This window comes from Penicillium pulvis (assembly GCF_028828015.1).
Source record: "Penicillium pulvis strain IBT 33274 chromosome Unknown contig_3_segment0_segment0, whole genome shotgun sequence".
Classification (NCBI taxonomy): Eukaryota; Fungi; Ascomycota; class Eurotiomycetes; order Eurotiales; family Aspergillaceae; genus Penicillium; species Penicillium pulvis.
The window spans coordinates 1,134,550-1,146,841 of NW_026643077.1; the positions used below are offsets into that span (position 1 = coordinate 1,134,550).

The following is a 12,292-nucleotide window of genomic DNA, read 5'->3' on the forward strand; positions in this document are numbered from 1 at the left end:
CATCTATAGTACCTCTTACATGACGAAAGCCGTACTACTGCTGTAGAAGACTAACCCCGGTAGGCTAATATGGTTCTCGTTCATGCTTCCCACGGCTCTTGCTCGCTTCCGTCGCTTTTATTCATCGTTGGGCGTCTACCCACAGCTGGCACGGGCCACCTATGCTGATAGACCTCTAGGGCCTTGATCGTGTGTAGATATGAACGGTAGCCCATACCACGATGATTACATGTCTCAGCCCCAAGAGCTCGAACTATGGGAACAAGATTCACAATACGCCCCTACCCCGGGAAACTTCCGCAGCCCTTATGCTACATAGTCCGACTGTAGTCCTTCACCGTCTATCTCGCTCGAAGATGAGCCCAACACCAGAGGCCGACCTCAACCAAATACTATACCTCTGCTCCAGGAATCTGAGTGGGATGCGGATAAGATCTACGACGAGTATCCACCAAGCTGTATCCACTACTTTATAGAATGGCGTGTTACCCTCAATAATAAGGCCGTGGTAAGGGACACAGAAGAAGACCTGGTATTGGCCCCGAGCGCCTACTGGCAGTTGTTCCTGGAAAAGAAGTTATAAACTATCCTTCAAGAGAAAATCTCCCGCAACAAGAGGGTCAGGGTGGATGACACGGCGATTGTTGTGGCAGTTAATGATCGTTCCCAGCGTGATCTGATTAAGCGCTTCAATAGGACCGAAATTGTTTGGGCTCCTATCGAGAAATAGTTGCGGGTGTGGTCGACTCATTTCTGTTGTGGGAAGAGACTCACGTTGAGGGTCTGTTTCAACTACGTAGAGGATTGCACTACTCCATCTGCTGGACGGAAAGGGGATAAGAGAGGTAAATCTTCCGTCACACGAAGGATGCTTAATAATCGAGATGCCTAGCTAGATGCTGAAGAAAATGCATGCGGCCAGCAATCAATTTGGCGCAGAGTCTATGACTTGATGAAATGTGATTCGGCTGCTTGCCACTTAGGCCCGTACTGCTGGCTGGATCTAATGGGGAAAAAGCACTATCGGCTCCGAACGCAAACTCTCAGGCGTTTGGTCACCTACGTGGAGAAAGGTGGTGTCCTGGAGACGCACAAAGACGTTCCAGATGAAATCCGGGATGAGCTCTACATAGAGGAGCAGCAGAGGCAAGAGAAAGAAAAGCGTAAAGGTGGTAACATTCTTAGGGATGGATCGCCGTACCCACCCATCAACATCAATGTTCACTCGTCACATCCCACTGAACTGGCCACTAGCTCGCGTGATGCCTCCGCGGGGCTGAGAGATGTGGGTCCATTGAAGATTCCCGGGTTCAAAGACGTAGCTGTTAAAGAATACGGTGAGTGGCTTGCATCGAATGTAACCGATGATACCCTCAAAGCTGGATTTCGACAAGCGTGTCACATAACGCTGTCAGATGGCTTTGAACTTGAACACATTTACAAGGATCAAAACCCAGAATTCTTCGTCGGCAAAGGGATCAAGCCCGGAATTGCCCGGAGTTTTGTGGAGAATATTCGTGACTGGGTTGAAAACGTGAAGAAAGAGATACCTGTTATTGAAGTGGTATAGAAAAACGTGTTGGCGTTGGGTATTGGCGTTTTTGTTTTGCGTTGGATGATTTGCCGTATTGGATGACGCGGCTCTTAATGTTAGACGAGCGATCTATTGAATTCATTCATTATTCTTGAGCGTTGCCAAGCAAATCAAGTGCGTCTTCTGCAGTCAGGCGACTAGACGGTAAAAATCGCATCAATCCTTGAATCACATGAAGTAGAGGCTTAAGTGTCGGATTAGGCACCAACCCAGCAAACTTCCGTTCAAGCTTCGACGTTTCGTAATCTTTGACCAAAATTAGCGACAGGTTTGTTTGTGTATCAGTTTGTTTACCTTCATCTAGCTCCAGATCATGGCTAGACCTCATCAACATTGATGTCCACTTAGACTCCCATTCGGTCGGCAACCTCTCCACAAAGCCAATCATTTGGAAAATGAGGACATCATCCTCGCCAAGATACCAGAATGGCCATGTCGTGAATAAGAAAGAATAAATCTACAATTCATATCTCCGTAAGTATGTCTCCTTCAAGGAAAGATATGTTGACGTACCATGCAACCTGTGCGCCATAGGTCGACCCGATAATCAAAACTGTCCGTGAAAATCGTCTCCGGTGCCCTCAATGACCCTGGCTGGGCCAGCTTTTTAGGTTCCTGTCCTTGAAGGAAGCCCTCTCCAAAATCAAAGAGCCTGATATCTTCGTCGTCCTCGTCTATCCACTCATCCCATTCTGCTGCTTTGACCAGCTGAGTCGGCAATCCATTTCCTAAAGGCGTGCCGTCAATCCGGGTCAGCGGCTCAACTTCCGGGTATCCGAGAACGTCAAAAAGCTGCTCCTCAGTCTGTTTCCACAAATGAGTGCAACTAAATGCGATGTTTCGGCCACTAATGTCTAATAAGAAGTGAGTACAATGGCACCAACTCGCGCATAAATGCAGAGGGAAAAGTGCCCTCACCTCCATGGCACATGCCGGCACTGTGAATGAATTTGACAGCTTTCAAAAGCTGCGTAGACATTCGGAGTACGGTTTCCGAGCAGAGCTTGTCGTGGCTCTCATGGTAGTCTGAGAGGACCTTATCAACTGAAGGGCCAAGTAATTCAAATACAAGACATTGGTGGACTCCGTTAGGGCCTTCGTGGATGAAGGCGTCAAGTAGTTGAACCACATAATTTGAAGAGAGCGCTCCTCGAGAATGTCTCTCCATAAATTTCAAAATTTGCAGCTCTCGCGATACCGATGAATCTGCGGTCATGATCTTCAACGAGACCCATTGATTGCGACTGGCGTGAGATTAGCTAGGAATAAGCGAGGCTAGTCAAAGATAAACTGACTCTCTGTCCTTCGCAAGCCATACTGTAGAAAAGCCACCCCATCCTAACTTGTGATGTATCTTGTAACGGTCATCTTTAAAAGTATCTCCAAGGTTGACTGGATGATATCCACCAGGCTGGTATCTTGATAATGACTCCTGTGTGTACAGAAGGTTGCTTTGGCAGAATATAGATAGATCCATCCTTGAATAAAGGTCGACGAGTGCAGGGAGGCGCTTGGGGATGAGGCGAACGTCGCAATCAGAAAAGTCGTGATGCGTCGGGAGATAATTTATTGCCTGCCAAGCCGTGATGACTAACCCGACCTGGTAACTAACTTAACCTCTCCGTGTCTTGGAACCCTGGGTGGTTGGATATATATAGCACACCGCTTTGGGCTTGTCACAGCCGTTCGCGCAAAATAACTCCGACACTAGAATGTTGAGTCATTTTGGAACCAATTCCTGCGGTCCAACGATATTCACCCCATGTTCCAAAAATAGGAAACTAATTGTCTAGTGTTTGACTTGAAACGCGAGCCCGAGAGAATGTGGGTGTCGCGCGCTTTAATGACACAATTATTGTTTGATTAAGCGCTCACCTAGGTGCTGTCGGCTTCATGTCGGTGGCTCCGTTGATCAATGTCAAACATATAATGTTGCTGGCGCATCCCCAGAATTAAACACAAATACGTCCCTCAGATACCTGGCTATTTACCACATATACATACGGATGTCTTGTTGAGCGTCACCGGGCTGTTTCTCACGATGTCTGTTCAAGTCATTTATGATCCTGACTGCGATCAAAACTTTCCTCGTCTTTATCATAATCAGTTCCAACAATGGATTAACGGGAACCGCCGATTCGCGATTCATGATGGAACTGTACTTGATTTTGACCAGGCTTATGTTCTGTAAGTGATAGGCTGACATTTTGAAAGCTTTTCTTTACTAAATCATTTTAGCAACGGCCTTCATCCCACTACAAGTACCCATGACCCGAACCCAGTTCCACATGTCACTGTTCGCTTGTCGAATCCGTCTTTACGCAGCCAAAGGACCTGGTACATCCTTCATTGGCGGGTTGGCGGCGGCTCGGTCTTCCTTCCACGACCAGACAATGAAGATTCAAACAGACGAAGGCAGATGAGGAGAAAGGAGAAGAAGCAGCGGAGACAGGAAAGAGAAAGGAGCAGTAGAGAAAATCGTGGAAATGATAGTACTCAAAACCGTGCTACGGGTACAGACGTTTCTTCTCGTGAGACTGGCCCCCCTCGTGGAACTGTACCCCCTCGTGGTACTGCAGCCCATCGTGGGAGTCACGGGGGTGATTCTAGATGAGGCTGCTGTTTGCTGCTGGATCTGCTGGCGGTGGTTTAGTTTGACTGGGAATTTTGTCTGAATAGCAGGAAGATGTGACCATGGGACAATTAGGTAGCAGTTGTTCAGACTCAATGCAAGGTGCCTCATTTTCTGTGATGAATGACGTCGCTAGAAGCATAATTTCAATTATCGGACTCTTCAATAGTCAAGCCTGCGTGTCGAAAATGGCCTCTAGCATTAGCTTCTCGCGCCCCAACTTGATTGATACAACGTTCGAGAAAGGAGCCGAATTCTCGGTCGGGATCTTCTGCGTAGTAGCTCCAACTGCGTCTTATGAAGCCTTTAAGCTCGGCAAAGAATTCTTCAATTGGATTTAGGTCCGGCGAGTACGGCGGCAAATAAACCAGCTTGACTCCCGCATCAGCATATATCTGTGTAATCCGCTTGGAGTGGTGAAACGATGTATTATCCATGACTAGAACAGACCTTGGCTCCGGCCATCTTCTATAGTGCCGAAGGAGCTGACTGATGAAATCTTCGAACATAGTGGCGTCCGTTGAGCCGCGGAAGACCCGAGAGAGCACGATACCGTCCTGGGCATATGTAGGCAGAATTTGATATCGTTCGTCGTGGTGGAATTGTGACACCTGTCGTGGTGCTACACTGAGTGGTGACCAGCCTGTCCGTTGGAATCCGATTCGTTTATCATATCTAGATTCATTAACATAAATAAGGTGGTACGATGCAAACTTGGAGAGGTTATGAAGATAAATTTCTCGTAATTTGGCACTCTACTCTTTAGCACTCTGTTGGGCGGTCTTTTTGGACCAGCCTTGGGACACTAGGGCCCTCCGAATACTCGAGGTAGTTACTAGCATCTGGAATTCATCTTATAGAAAGATAGCCATCTCCTTAAGATATAGACCTGGCTTTTCTAGCAAGTAGTCATAGAGCGCTTCTACCATTGGTGGTGTTAGGCTTCGTCTCTAACCGACACGGGTTGGGGGAGCATGGACGTGTCCAAATAGTCACAAGTTTCTGCGGATATTTTTGATCGTCTGTTCGCTGCATTCTACTGCCCCGGCCATTTGAGAACGGGTTAAAGACTGGCTTTATATTATATCACTAATGAGATGTAGTTTAGATGGGGATAGTCTTAGTGCCATATTGCGTGGGAATTCTAGTAGATCTTAGATAGTGGTATTGTGAAGGATGGAAATCGGGGTATGGAGGCGCAGTGAGGTAGTAGTGTAAAGTACCGTATTTTACAAAAAGTCGCTGTTCTGGAAATAAAAAGGGTCTATTATTAGGAAATAATTATTTACGCCTTACCTAAATATAGATTAGTGTGGTCTCGGGTACGGGCCAAGAAACAAAGCGTGTTTGTCCCAGGGGGGGTAAACTATTTTCGAATTTAGTTTTGGCCGGAGGCCATTTCGGTAAGTATGGGTTGCCCTATGCCGGAAACCGTAATTACGGTAACTTTTGTGATCTACCAGAAATACATTAGATTAATAAGGTGGGGACGTTTCTTAACCTAATGCAGTTTAGCGCAGTCTGAGTGGGGCGCTAGGAAAGAAAGCCTGTGTGTCTGGGGGGTAAACTGTTTTTGAATTCTACTATATTTGCAAAAGAGCTATAATGACCTTCTCTCTTGAAGTGTTAGTGTTTGTGTTAAAGGATATCGCCACATCTGCCTACTACTGTGACCTTCGTAGTGCCAATTGATAGCGAGTAGAAGTCTGGCACTGAATGAGTAAGAGGACACTCTTCACCACCCTATTACTTCACTCTTCCTATTAACCCTTCCGTATCTCTAAAGTCATGTCAGTGACTTGATGGCGACCTCAGTCTAGATGATTGAACCGCGATCTATGCACCCTTAATAAGAAAACGATCGCCCTTCCGGCCCTGAAACAACGCGATGGAGAGTTGAATTCGTCGCCTGGTGGGTCCAACTGGTGACTCACCAAGACCCGCATGGGTTTATCGATCTAAACCGCCCGCAGGAAAAAGTATTTATAGTGGACAATGACCGACCAGCACCATAATTTGTGATGTTTAAACAGTCTCAGCCGTAAGTAGCGATCGGTATCGTATGTGTAGATAATGCAAATCAGCATTTGCCCATTGCACCAGCATGTGCCGACTTCAACCTGTTGTAAGAGGGCACAGGGCTTCCAAAACGCGTTGCGCATTCTGCATATATATATGAGTCGCTTAGGGGGAAATATAGATACACCTAAGGATATTTTGACGAGGACCACTGTCAATTGTTGTGTTCTTTCAGTAGGACTGTTCTCACCGAGTTCCTCAGTAAAATGTCATTTGATGAGTTCATGATATACTTCTGAAGCCGCAACCTACTTAAAATTTTGTTTAAGAACCGTATCCCTGATGGGAGACTCGGCTTTGCAGAAGTCTTTGTTGAAACAACCCGTTGAAGCAGCCCGCTCAGTCTTTTACACGCACAGCCGAAGTCTATGCAATGAGTACTTCTCGCCTTTTGAAGAGCCTGTTTCGCCGAGAGATTAACTTCGCTAATTTGGCTGTCGACTGGGCCGTAAATTATCACTTCAAAGGCCCTTTCCCGCCAAGGGTACGCCGTATATTACAATTTATGAGCTCTAGAGCCATTTCCCAACGAAGAATCTTTGATTGCAAAATGCCAAAGGAGCCCCGATGGTCAAACGAGGAGGTGATAATCGCGGTCTATTTTTCTTCCCGGCAAATCTGTTCCAGAGCGATACGCTGTTTGCTTTTTCGTCGCGGCTTCCGCCGTACCCATCGCGCCATTGAACGGAAAATCTACTCCATAGTCAAGGGGAATACACATTTGAGGCTCCCAAAAGGCTACTGGCATTTGGACATCGTGGATAGATGGATAGATGGTTTATTATAAGACCAAAAAGCAGTCAATGAGTGGATTGATTTTTCGGCGGATGATGCAGATGATGTTATTTAAGTAAGCTGCCCTGCCAAATCGAAATCAGTGAATCTTACCGTGTTTCGTATAGAACCAACCGATTCATGATATTATGATAGTACTTGATCTATTCCGCTTTCTGGGGTCGAGCCTAGGGAACTCTTAATATGCGCCCTTTTATGAAACGAGACGGCAAGGTCGGTGAATATTACGGTAAATAACCATGATCGGGTTACGTTAGTTGATGGACCTTGTGCATAATCCCGTGGATGTATACTATATCACTTTAAAACCACTCGCGTGTTTATGCACTATATGTCTGTTTGTAGGCTGAAAGGCTTGTTATACTATCTAGCCGCACTAAGTGCGCTTACCATGTCTATTATTTGGAAGCTTGTTTATAGCGATAAAGTATAGCTAGCGTAGAATGTAAGGAAAGTCATTATGTGTAAATCTACTTGAGTCCTGATTAAGTCTATTCTTTCCGACGTGATTCTGGACTGAATGCTATAATCTAAGTGCGGTCGTGTGATGGGTAAGATTGTTATTTTCTTAATAACCATCAGGCTACGTAAAATCTAGAGCGTCCACTTTGGGATAGGGACTCACCTACTAGAAGTAGGAGGATTCAAAGTATTTAGCGCGCAACGAATGATTGACGCTTTAACGTCTGGTTCGACAGCGCGTATTAACCCGCATAAAAATGGAAGACACGTGGCCTCTCTTTTCTGGGGTTTTCAAAGTTTTTCGGTACCCTTATAGTGCGGCAACGTGAAATTTCAGACACTCCTACTCGACGGGCGTTGACTTGAAATAAGCGAAACTTGCGCAATATGCTATATTCTACCACCTTGTCTGTCAACTTCAACTATAAAAGGCAGCCATATTTCCGATAGATCCAAGCTCTCTATAGTCATGGATAAGTCTAACATGGTGGAGTTGCCAGCATAGATATAAGTGCCCGGCAGGACGTCCAATACGCCGCTGGCTACGCTATGTCCGGCTGAGAGTGGAATGCCACCACGGGAATACTTACTGGTAGAATAAACCGGCAATCAAAAATTTACTTTCTGACTTAATCTTCTAGATTGCTCGAGACGAGAGAGGCATCGTGCCTCGGGCTGCGAAGCCATTTCGGACTAGTTATTGAAACCCTGTAGCGGTTGGAAAAAGAAGACCCAAAGCTTGCTTCCTAGGGCGCACGCCTGCTTGGGATTTTTCGACGTATGTGGGAATCATGTGCCACAAAAAACCTTGAGAGCGAACGCATTGAGAATATGAACTAAGACCTGCGGGCTGTGAATGCTTAGGTCTGCCACGAAGAGGACCATCTGAAGCACCGATAAGATGAGTAACTTGCTCGCTTCTATAATCTCGAGGGAGGCTTTGACCAGACCCGACCCGGCAGAATGTAATGGACATTCTTCAAGACTGGGATAGCTGCACCGTGGCACCCCTGGCTGTCCTGGCCAATGCGATTTCATATGGCAGGTGATTAACGAGCTCGATTAGAAATGCGAAACGAAGTAGGCCGTCTAAGATTTTATCCCTTGCAAAGTGGTGGTTAGAGGTTGCGAATGCGGCATAGGCTCGGCAAGGATGAAATTTGTCTACTTAGTGGCAGCTAATACTTTAACTCAAACCTAAGTATTGGATTGCTAAGTCATGCTTCACATTGCCTGGTTAGGAAATAGAATGGCTATCTATATAAATAGCATGCCTAGTATGGTTAATCTATCTAGGTATTAGGGGCTTCTTTGGAGGGCCATAAAACTTTTGGTATATTAGATTGGGATTATGTCTGTTACTTATACCGAGATATTAAATATCATTTCTAAATAATAGGAGAAGGCGGTTAAGGAATACTTTAAAGCATTGTAGCGGTGTTGACCGAAAGTCGTAAGTAAAGACCTGCTTTACTCCGGCTCGATCTCAACAGTGCGCAGTTAGAAAACTACGAATATAGACTGTATACTGTAGTATGCTAGGAATAACAGTAAGGTTTTTAATGATGAATGCAATATGTACATATACTATACGTAGTTAAAGGAAGATACTGATTAGCCTTATATCAAAGTGGCTTAAAGCCACCGATTCCTAGGGACCGACTATAATATAAAGTTCGTACTAGTCAATAAGGCTATATGATATAGCTACATGAATAACCAGCTAAACTATTTTGCTCTAATGAGAGCCTCTATTCTCATCATATGAAAGGTGCTTATATCTCTTTGGTTCCGCGCCTAGAGATATTTCCTTTAGCTTTTTGGAAGCATTTAGAATAAAAGTTTAAACACCATCTGCCGCTCTAAAATCTCACCCGACCGCTTTAGGTCGATGTTATCTAGCAGGATAACCATTTTGATCTTAACGAGGTAGTCTCAAGGACTTTAGTAAGTGACAAAATACGTGGGCCCGCCTTTATATATAAGAGCAGGGCATAGTGCATGCTATAGTAGATAGACATGGTTTCCGGTAGGCTAATAATATATGCACGGAATTACTGGTGGTATTCGGTATTCGACCAAAAAAAAAATCTTTTAAGTCTGTAATTATACTGTTTGCGATACAGCATTGAAATACGAGATTGGAATAGCGAACATCTTAGGTGGAGCTGAAACGCTAGTAATGACTAGAAAGTGATTGGCGGTGGTTATCGTGCTGTTTTATGGCAATAGAACGACCTTTAAGAATAAAAAGACAATCGGTTTAGGGCAAATCAACGACTTGTATCTATGAGTCGCACTTTATCTTGAGTATTTTTTATATAGTATGTCATCACAAGTGCCCGAGAAAGACAAAAAGAATTCGCACTTATAGTAGAAGGGACCTTTACTCTTGCTCTAACCGTAATATAAAGCAACGTGGATTCAGGAGTAAGCATTTGGTCGCTAGGAAAGTTCTAAAATTGGTCTAACGTTCTTCTTATGATGGGAGACTTATACGAAGAGTCATCTTTTATGTAGTCATAGGCCCTAGTAATGGGTGTGCGAGTAAGCAAGGTGTCCAAAAGTTCCTAAAATTGTGAGGGCTGGTAGTGAAATTTCCCTGACCTAGGATAAGCCTCAATAGTACTCAGGAACGTATTACTGTTAGATAAAATTAGTCAGAGTTTGGGAATCAGGCCGTTAGCTTATAATTATGTGCCTGCTAACTTCTGTCTTTAAAGAGGCTTCAAAAAATGTCCTTAAATCGACGACTCTCGAAATTCTGGCTCAAACCCCCGAGTTATGTCCTTATGATTATGATTTAATTGGCTCGTAGCTCGCTTATGCTTAGAAATCATTATTAAGAAGGACTAATAACTAATACTAGGTCTAGCCACAAGAGGATGACCGTTGTAGAGTCTCGGCTGCTTGACATTAAAAAGTTATGACTGTGACTCGATATATCCATCACTTTAATGAGGAAATAAGCCGGTCTTAAATATTTGGAGCGGAATATGCACTTTAAACCCTCAAAAACATTTATCTACCGCACTAGTCTTTCCAAAAATTCAATTATTTAACCGATATGAGGACCTTAAATAGATTACTAGGTAGCACTTTATGTTATTTAGTATAATATTTCGGCTTACCCGCCGTTGCTAGATACTATATTGCAAAATCTGTTAAGGCTTTTATAGCAACTCTCTAGACTTTCTATACCTGAGCTGTATGGCCTTGTTGCTGCTTTTTTGGTTATAACCTGGTTGCTCTATACGTTTGGAAGATATGCCTGGCTCTGGGCCTAGAAGAGGCGATACTTAATCTCCTTGCATTCCATTGGCTTAACCTTGCTAAAGGCTTAGAGATCTTTTTTATATATCCACCTGCCTAGAGTACTTTGACATCTTAATATAGCGGACTTTCACCAGACCTCTATCATAGCCATCCTGTTCATAGCAAACATGGTTGTTTTGACGTATGAAGCAGAATCCTGGATGATAGTATAGAGAAGAGCCGGATCTCTGGCCGTCATCCACGTCATCCCCTTGTGCCTCGGAATCAACTTTGGCTTCCTAGCCGATTTGCTCTACCTTGATCGACAGATAATGGCGTGGTTTCATCGGTGGATTGGACGTATTTGCGTTCTCCACTCGCTCTTTTATGGGTCGCTTATGGTGTCCATTTCTAGAACTTCGACCCTTATAATTCTAATCTATATTATCCCGATAATAGTACGTAAACGCATAAATGGAGTAATGTATTCCCCTAATCTAGACATCGCCGCTGATCTTTCTAGGGTGAAAGCGCACTTATCCTGGTTGTGCTAGTGACCTACGTGGTAATGTGGCGACGTTATAGGTAATTCGCCTTAAAGTGTTATTATGTCCTACTTGTTATTGCTATCGCTGGTATTGCGTACTACCTTGTGTAGCGGCACTTATTGTACCGCTAGGTACTTCTGGGAGCCACTAGCCTCTGGTTAATCTGTAGTGTGGTAGTCTGCATAAGAACTGTATTTGCCTAGAAATAGTCTCGGGTAGTTATTTTATTATGGAATGGAAATCTTTGGCTTGATATTACACTGCCTCTTAATTGGACTGTTCGACCTGGTTAGTATATGTAACTGTGGATGCCAAGCGCCGGCTTTCGGGCTTTTATGTAGTTACCCCTGTTTTACGTGGTTATATATGAATTTGACGAATCATCTGGTGACCTGAAAGTGCGTATGATGGCACGACCATAACGGGGTATTATATACGATCTCTACTATATTACTAAGGGCTCACAAAATTCCTAGTTGGTTAAGTTGCTCGGGCCGTATGGGCGACCCCTTAATCTCTCGCGTTTTGGGACCATTATCTTTATTTTAGAGGACATTGGGATTTTCCGCGCTCTTACTTATATTAAGATGTTGGTAGAGGCTAGTCATAAGCGAGAGGTTATGGTGCGGAGACTTAATATAATATGGCAACGTGACGAGATATTTGGTGGGTATAGTGCCTCGTAAAACTAAAATCATTATAGGGGCAATTAGCTGACTTAAAAGTTTAGAAGATCCGCTATGGTTCGAGATATGGAGATAGCAGCTCCTTGACCATAACTTTCAAGGGTTCGACGTAAGTATATGCAAATTGGCTATAAGGACCGTGTTGACTATGTGATAGATTCTGCTATTTAGGATCTACACCTCTCGTGCTAAAGCAGGCCATATACTACTTCCCCCCGACGAGCGAGGTAAGCGCCTCTGG

The 12,292-nt window shown here is 44.4% G+C and overlaps 4 protein-coding genes across 4 annotated transcripts; 3 read left to right on the forward strand and 1 right to left on the reverse strand.

Annotated features, from left to right (window-relative positions):
- Positions 1-199: 199 nt before the first annotated feature.
- Positions 200-583, forward strand: N7503_006533 (uncharacterized protein; the record flags this gene model as incomplete). Its single annotated transcript, XM_057066080.1, is given in 2 exon segments — positions 200-318; positions 331-583. 2 exon segments carry the CDS (start codon positions 200-202, stop codon positions 581-583), a joined length of 372 nt encoding a protein of 123 aa, XP_056921549.1.
- Positions 584-1,006: 423 nt separating this feature from the next.
- N7503_006534 (uncharacterized protein) lies at positions 1,007-1,570 on the forward strand (the record flags this gene model as incomplete). The annotated part of the gene is made up of 1 exon (XM_057066081.1): positions 1,007-1,570. The coding sequence occupies one exon, from the start codon at positions 1,007-1,009 to the stop codon at positions 1,568-1,570; it is 564 nt and encodes a 187-aa protein (XP_056921550.1).
- Positions 1,571-1,679: 109 nt separating this feature from the next.
- On the reverse strand, positions 1,680-3,071 carry N7503_006535 (uncharacterized protein; the record flags this gene model as incomplete). The annotated part of the gene is made up of 4 exons (XM_057066082.1): positions 1,680-2,051; positions 2,108-2,448; positions 2,513-2,838; positions 2,890-3,071. 4 exons carry the CDS (start codon positions 3,069-3,071, stop codon positions 1,680-1,682), a joined length of 1,221 nt encoding a protein of 406 aa, XP_056921551.1.
- Positions 3,072-3,635: 564 nt separating this feature from the next.
- N7503_006536 (uncharacterized protein) lies at positions 3,636-4,208 on the forward strand (the record flags this gene model as incomplete). The annotated part of the gene is made up of 2 exons (XM_057066083.1): positions 3,636-3,781; positions 3,833-4,208. 2 exons carry the CDS (start codon positions 3,636-3,638, stop codon positions 4,206-4,208), a joined length of 522 nt encoding a protein of 173 aa, XP_056921552.1.
- Positions 4,209-12,292: the final 8,084 nt, after the last annotated feature.